General features: G+C 36.6%; 1 protein-coding gene across 1 annotated transcript in view; it reads right to left on the bottom strand.

Moving 5' to 3' along the window:
* HECTD2 (HECT domain E3 ubiquitin protein ligase 2) overlaps positions 1–6,531 on the bottom strand; it is a gene marked incomplete at its 5' end in the record, with an annotated part of 29,849 nt that extends 23,318 nt beyond the window's left edge. Inside the window, 2 exon segments of the mRNA XM_031554581.1 lie at positions 1,541–1,679; positions 6,396–6,531. Coding sequence (XP_031410441.1) covers positions 1,541–1,679; positions 6,396–6,531 — 275 coding nt within the window.
* Positions 6,532–8,059: the final 1,528 nt, after the last annotated feature.

The raw sequence follows: 8,059 nt of genomic DNA, 5'->3' as shown, positions 1-8,059 counted from the left end.
AAAAAAATCACAGCTCTTCAAAACACCTGAATGCCAGCAAAGGATTTTCCACCAAATAAGTACACTGACCAATAAACCAGTATTCCTACTCTTCACTGAATGCACAAAATTTCAGACACTGAGAAGAGCAATGAAATATATATGCTCACATGCCTCCTAGAGCAACTGTGATTCTTTTTTTCCCCCATCTGTTAGAAAAACAGAAGAATCAAGCTTCTCCTTCGGAACACTTTTCCCTATTTCCTAGCTAAGATTATCTTACCAGTAAAACACTCAAGGATACTACAGTATCACAACGCTGCTTTGTAGGTGCTAATGCTAAACAACAAACAAACAAGAAAGAAACACTCTGCCGATAATGTAGGCAAGTTCACGAAAGCAGGCAGAAGCCCCTAGTGCAAGTACTTTGTGCCACTGTTTTATTCATTAAGTTATGCCATTTCTGCAAGTGAAAGCATTGATTTCATAATTTTGGTGCACGTTGCCATGTTAGCTAGAAAAAAAAAAAAGTACTCTCTATTCCCTTACATCCAAATCAAACTGAGCAAAACCAGGTAAATTAGTGGTGCAGACTTGACATCAGGAAGTCAGGTTGTATGAGTTAAAAACAGTTCTGCTGGTTTCCCTGGGGACTTCTGCAAGTCCAACTAAGCCAACCAAGCACCTTCTTCTGCACAGCATGACATGGCTGGAAGAAAGCGAACATAGATACAGTTTTGACAAAGGGTCTACACTGAACTGGAACAAACAGAAGTGCAACTGGATGCTATTTCAGCTTATTCTAATTTCCTTTTAGCTAAATCACAGTTACAGGATAACACCGTAAGTATTGTCTGCAGACTCTTAAAACTCTTCTTATTGAAGATAAAATATAGTACTTTCAATAGAGAAGTGCTTAAATAGCTTACACATACACTGCTTAAAATAGTGGGCACAAAAGCAATGATACATGAATAAAAAGTTTCTGCCATAAACTCAATACTGAAAATTAACGTTCTTTTAAACATAATGCATAAATAAAGGTCACCTGCTTTTCTTTTTATCAAGTTAGAATGTGTAGGCCACCTAGTTATCCCTCCAGATCCTCAAATACGACGTTACAAATTTAGATGCCTTATGTGCACTGTTCTACAGAAGACTGAAAAAATGCTCAGTACCTGCGTGGACAGGACATACTGTAGCTGGCAGTTAAAAAAAAAAACAACAAAAACTTAGCACTGAAAGGTATTTTCCAATCTACTGTAAGCCATACATATTTGTTCTAAAGCCTAACTCCATGTTAGAAACAGAATTTCCAACTCTGAAGTACAGACTTTGCCATTTCTTGACCAGAACAGCAAGCTTTTGCTAGAGAAATTCTTTTGGTAATTTTCACAGCAACAGAGTTATTCATCACACCATTAGAGCCAAGATAACTACTTCTGCTACTAGACAGTCTTACTGAATTTCTCCCTCAAGATGAACAAAAATCCAAGTGCACGAATTAGAACAAAAGTGAAAAGAAGTAAAGTTTACATTTAGGAATATCAATGAAACTTACTGAAAGTCTTTCACAGTTTTGGTTCGGATGGGAAGGGAAGGTTGATGAGGGACCGGTGCTTTGAGTTCTTGGGGCAGTGTATCTATAGAGATGCGCTGTTTTTGTCTAACATCGAGGCAAATAGGTGGTAGGTCTCTCACTGAATTTAAAAAAAGAAAAAAAAGCAAAAAAAAAAATAAATAGAAGACAAACATATACGTAACAGTTAGCTAGCAAAACACAAACGTAGAGGAAGTAGAGAAGAAAAATGAAAACTCACACTGATTAATTATATTTCACTACATTCCAGCTCATCCAAGTACTTTTCCTACCATATGCTCATCCCAGACAGGATGGAAACGTTCACTAATTGAAGTGGAATAAAATCATATACAAAAACCCCTCTATCTTGAGCCCATAATTATATCTTTTTGAACAAAGTGCTCCCAATGCCAAGCGAGGAAGAAAAATCAGCCCCTCTGTCTCCTGCCTGAGGCTTTCAAAAAGAAGGGATTCTTTACTACCATATAAATGAACTGCTGGAGCATGTGGCAAAAAAATTATTTGTCCATTACAAAAACAAAGAAAAATCACACTGGATTTTTCACAATTAAGTTGCTAGCATATTGATCAAAAAAAGCCTGAACAACCAATCAGTGGTGTTCCAACTCATTATTAGGGAAAATAGCAAAATATTTTACTTACAGAAGACAGACTAGTAATACATCTAGTGCTACAGCAACAGCACATCATACAAGAAAACTCAAGTTGAAATGTAGTTTCATTTTCACATGAGTGCTGCAGAATTTTCATTTGTGGACACAGATGCTTGAACTTCTGAACATTAAGCCAAGTACCTTCCGAAGTCAGACTGATAATGAACGTGCCTATTCTGAATGTTACATCCACCTGAATCTATGATGAACTCCAGGCATGCAAGTTAAAAGACAAAACAGGAAATCAAAGGATGGCATGGAATTATAGGTATCCAGGGTGTTCCTGGAATATTTACTGCGTGAAAGCCAAACTGAGCAGCCCATGACTGACAGCTACTGACCAAGAATAGCAGCACTGCCATTGTATTTCACTCAAAAGTAACATACAAAATGCAACAGTAGTGTTTCCAATATCTATGAAAAATCTGAAACTTCACACTGAAGCCCAATCATTTTCTTTCATAACACAACAAGTTTTCTATAGTCATACATTATTTCAGCTAGAGCTGACTGTGAATCATCTACAACATTTTGAAATAATTTTTGCAATAAATTAAATGAACTGTGCAAGTCTCCTGCGCCTTTCAGAGAATTACTGCTGAAACAGCACTACATTTAAACTTTCTACTCAATAAATTTGGTTGTCTAATACTAAATTAATAATACTAAAACTAATATAGCAGCACTTTAATGAGGTCTTCCTCTTCTATTCCTTATTTTATTTTATTTGAAAACTCTGTACGGGGTTTACATGGCAATGTTTTGATCGGGATGGGAGCGGCAGTGGCAGCCTCTGTGAGAAGAGCCCTGTGCTGCCCTCACACCTGACAAGGCCACATCCCGGCAGTTCCAAAATGGACCCACTGTTGGCCAAAGGTGTGCTCAAACCTGGAGGAAGCTGGCTGAGCTTCTGTGGCAGGCAAACCAAAGCTGGCTGCGGTTTGGGTTTCGTTTCTCATGATCCTACTCCATTTTTAATAAGCAAAAAAAAAAAATCCTCCTCAGGTCAATCCCATTTTAAATGAGCTCCCTGTCCTTACCTTGACCCACAAGCTTTCTCACCTTATTTTCTCCTCATTTGCTCAAGCAGGGAGTGTCAGTACTTGGTGGGCACCTGGCAGCCAGCCAAGGCCAAACCACCGTAAACATGAAAAACAGATTGGGATATCATGTACAACACAAACACCCATTTTAATGCCAATGTCTTCTCAAATATCCTTATATGTGCTTTTCTTTGTTGTTTTTCCTTTTTTCCAGTGTGACTTACACTGCATATTTTAAAAGCATTTATATGAGTTAAGTCGAATATATTGAACCAAAATTCTTTAAGAATTGTCTAAGAACCCTCTAAGCCTTTTCTCTGCAATTCCAAGAGTTTCTGTTCGGTTTTGTTTGCTTATTTTTCTCCTTCTAGATTGATCAGTTTTTTTGGTGCTTTTTTTTTTTCTTACATGAACTAACAAAACACCAAAGTAGTATCAGTACTCTACAGCCTACCCTATTTATCACAGCAAATGTATGCTAGTAACATCGCCAAAGCACAAAGGAGATTCTTTTCCCTCATGCTAATGATAGGGAAACTGTCAATATCATTCAACTAAGATCAATGTTATTCATCAGATCAGAGCTGTTCTAAGTCCCAAGCATGACTTCAATTACAGCTGTTGAACCCTGTCACTCTGACAGCTGAAATTTAAGATTTTTAAAAGAAGAGTAGTAATACAACAACAGTGGACACATACTCAATTAATTCAAGCCAAAGTGCCCAACAACCCCACTGTCTAAGTGCTGCGCTATTACAGATGGGCTGACTTACAAGAAACTAAGACTATGCGTTATTTTTTCCACTCCAAGAAAAACAAGTCATTTTAATTTAACACTCATTCTGTCTTCTCAGTTTTTGAATGGACTGAGCATTGAATTACAAACAGCTGAATACACCGAGGAAAATATTCCCTGCACCTGCAGAAGAGACAGCTGCTGATGGAAGCTGTTTCTCGTTCCAGTAACTGAGGCTGCAGGTGCTAAGCCTGGTAAACTCCACTCTGACAGCGATGCAATTTGCTTTGAAATACGCTGCTTAAGTTAGAAATACTAAAACTGTGTTTTAATAATACATTTAATAAATACTGTCAACTTCAGAATGTTTCACCATAATTCCAGTGTACTTGTAAATAGATTTAGTTGCCTAACATGCAAAAATATTCATTAAGATCCATCAATTTAATTCCATTGAAGACAAACTTCAAACTTATATGCACTGAGTTGACAAACAGCAACAATTCCCTATTACAAGACAAGAACTTGTAATCATTTCTGGCTGCTTGCCCAGTTATGTTACATAAAAAGACTCAGCACTGTATGACTGCTTAGGAAACTATCAAAAAAATCAATGAAGGAAATCTTGTTGATACAAAGGAGAATTGACTACTATACAAATCTAGGGTGAATGAATCTAAACTAGTAGGTATTTCCAGTGACCAACACAGCTACCAGCAGATTTTCCAAGTCGTTAAGAATTTCCTAAGTAGTTAAGGCAAACAAGTCTTATTCACAATTGTAACATCAAAAAACTATAAAAATCCAGTTCATATACAGATTTCTCAGAACTTACAACAAGTCTTGCAATGCAACAATCATCTGGTCTAAAAAAACCCAACAAAACTATCTCTGGCAACTATATAACAAACATAAGTCCAGCTTTCATACTGTATTTACCAACTTTACTTTATAAACACTTTCTTTTTTTTCCCCTGAGAAATAAATATTTTTCTAGCTCAGGCTTGAAGTACAATAATATGTGCACATATACACATCCAGAGGGAGAGATCAGATGTATATAAATGCACAAAAAAGACAAAAAAAAAATCCTTAGCCAAGCATCACTCACTAATCCCAGATTACCAATACAAGCATTCTAAACTGTGAGGGTTGTGTTGTTTCAATGTTACTTTTTTTCCCCATGGAATACAAACATATGTCCTCAAATAACATTGAGTGCACCTTGGACAGTTAGACAAAAGAATCTATTTTCATACAGGCAGACTACCCTGATCCTGAAATTACCAGAACAAAATCATGTTCAAACTCTCATTTACACATAACTTTTGTGTTTCGGTCATTTCCTCCCCTCTTCTCTGCCTTTTTTTTTTAAATAAAGTAGGAAGCACCTTTACTTACGAAAAGTCTTGCACTGCCTTTTACATTTGCAGAACAGCCAGCAATGACATCAGTATTGCTTTATTAAGGGAACCAATTCTCCAAGTTAAGCCAATGTCCACTGTTCTGTTCCTAATCCATGCTACTTAGATCTTTCAATTAGCACCATCTCTTTCTTTCTAGCCTCAAATACATTAAGAATTCTAAAGACATAGGGAGTCAGAAAATACTAAAGAACCTGCTCACAGGTAAGGTCAGCTACGCAGAACACAAATGTGACAAATGTCTGTACAACCTTTTATCAAAAGTCTGAAATTACTAAAACTCCATAACCTATTTTCCTCAAGAAACACTTCAACAATGAAATAACTTTGCTATTAAAAATATCAGGTCTAACTACAATGTCACCTCATCAGGCTTTGTGATTTTAACTCACCAGATTGAAGATACAGTTCCACATGATATCTTTCCATTGATTATCTTTACCTCATCACAGCACAACAATATTCCTTCTCACCTATGAAGTTCTCCAGAACACACCACGCTTTGCCTGTAAGTTTTATATCATGTTATCACTGGCCTTCATCTTCACCGAAGAACAGCAACTCTCTTCCAACACAAAAGTGTTGTACATGTCTCATTACTGCCATACTGCAGATTCAGTTAGAAAAATCTCTGTGAAGTTTGACAATTTCTAGAAAAATGTGCTATTTGACTGCAGTTAGACAAGCAGTATCTGGAAATGCAGTTCTGAATCTGTAACTTTCACATTTCAGATGATTATTTCATTCCCCAGGTCTGTTAGTCATTCTTTTCCCACTCATCTCAACTGAGGATGGACAACCATAATGATTTACTGACTAAACAACATAAAGCACACTAAAATCTAATGAAACATAGATTTCTGGGTTTCTTGGCACTAGTGCAACAGAAATGTTGGTGGAATGCTCAGCATCTTCTTAAACTGATGACTAAATAACATAAGGCTTTTATTCTCTTACCATTTTTGATGCTTGGTATAACAAGCTGTGTGGGCGAACTTCTGTTTCCGGTGCCTTCTTTCTTTTGGTTGATAGTTGTGATGAAATTGCTGAAAGTAGAAAACTGATTTTTTGCTCCTCTTTCCAATCCCTGTAATTAAGATGACAGTATGCTATAAAGGGATAGAACATTTCCAACTAATTCTATCTTTCTCACTGCAGCCAGCTTGGTTTGAACAGATGCAAGTGTCACATATTCCTTTTTGAAAGGAAACCTTATATAGTTTAGACAAACTTCTCCAGACTCGAGATACGGAGACAAAAATTCTATGCAGACTCCCTACTAATAAAATTTAACTACTGGCTACCTGATAAAAAAACACCTGATTCAAAGTTCTCAGCACCAGTTGTCACTAAAAAAATGCTATCCAACAAACATTGCTTAACACAATGTTAAAAAAATCTCCTTAATATCTGCACCTCCTGCCACAAGACAGTCTGCTTAAGCTTTTGCTAAGAAATGCTGGGTGCTGCTGTGTTTAAAGAGTGAACAGAAGTGAAGTAACACAACACACTTTTAAAAGATTGTGCCAATCAACCTGTTGGACACTAAGTGCCAATAGTCACTACATGACTAGACAGATTTCTTTCCATTTAGATATAGTCATTTACTTCAAAAAAATTTGCAACACACAGGGAAGATAGAAGGCTTGTCCAAAACAAGTCACGTAGCAGAACTTTTCATTTGTATCTCAGCTCCAAGTCATCAGCTGATGTCTAGTAAAGTAGATCTACATAAAAAACCAAACGCAATCTTCTTGCGCATCATGATTTTCAGCCTCACTTAAAGAGCCTAAACATACACTGATAAACATAAAGATTCATTTGATCATTATGTGGTATTTGTTCTCTCAGTGACAAAAAATATTTTCACGCAGATCAAAATTGTAATTCTACAAAGTAGAACAGAAATTCCAGAACAATTCACATTATTTTAAAAACCCACACATTTCCCTTTCCTCTTTAAAGAAATGAATTTTGACTAAGACATGCAGCCAGAGCTCTGAGGAAAGTACTTCACTTCTACCACAACATCCTGAAACATCAACAGGAGGGTAATAATGCAGCCCATAAACCTGCCACACTGTGGTGTGTGCACATTGGTACACTGCCAGGAATTTTAAATAACTGCAAAATGAGCTATTTTTCCATGGCTTATAACTCAGCAAATTACAAATCTGAGCAATCAGCAGGATTTCTGGCTTAAAAAAATAGAAACTTTCAGTTTCTATCTCCGAATTCCTGATATGCAACAAATGTACAAACATAAAATGTAATTATCAGTATTTTCACATTACCTGTTTTTAAATTATTATTCTATAAACCTTGAAATATCATTAAGATGGTTTTTAAAACTTACCTGGGATGTGACTGGATAATGGGTGACTCGACCCTGAATAAGCACAGCAAGACGTGACTGCGTGAGAAAGGACTTTTAAAACAAATCCAGTTTTGAGGTTAATCTGCTCGGTCACAACATGTATGTTCTAGGTAGAAAACCTTCTGGATTTTGGATTAGTCCAAATATGATTAGTAGGGAATAAGTAGATAATATCAACAGAGATCTTATGAAGCAGGCTGTCATGACAGCCGCTTTTACTGGCATAAACCTCTCTCCACTCTCT

Source organism: Meleagris gallopavo, chromosome 8, assembly GCF_000146605.3.
Source record: "Meleagris gallopavo isolate NT-WF06-2002-E0010 breed Aviagen turkey brand Nicholas breeding stock chromosome 8, Turkey_5.1, whole genome shotgun sequence".
In the NCBI taxonomy this organism is placed as follows: Eukaryota; Metazoa; Chordata; class Aves; order Galliformes; family Phasianidae; genus Meleagris; species Meleagris gallopavo.
Note: the sequence above shows the minus strand (reverse complement) of the source record. Positions and strands in the feature narration are given on the sequence as shown.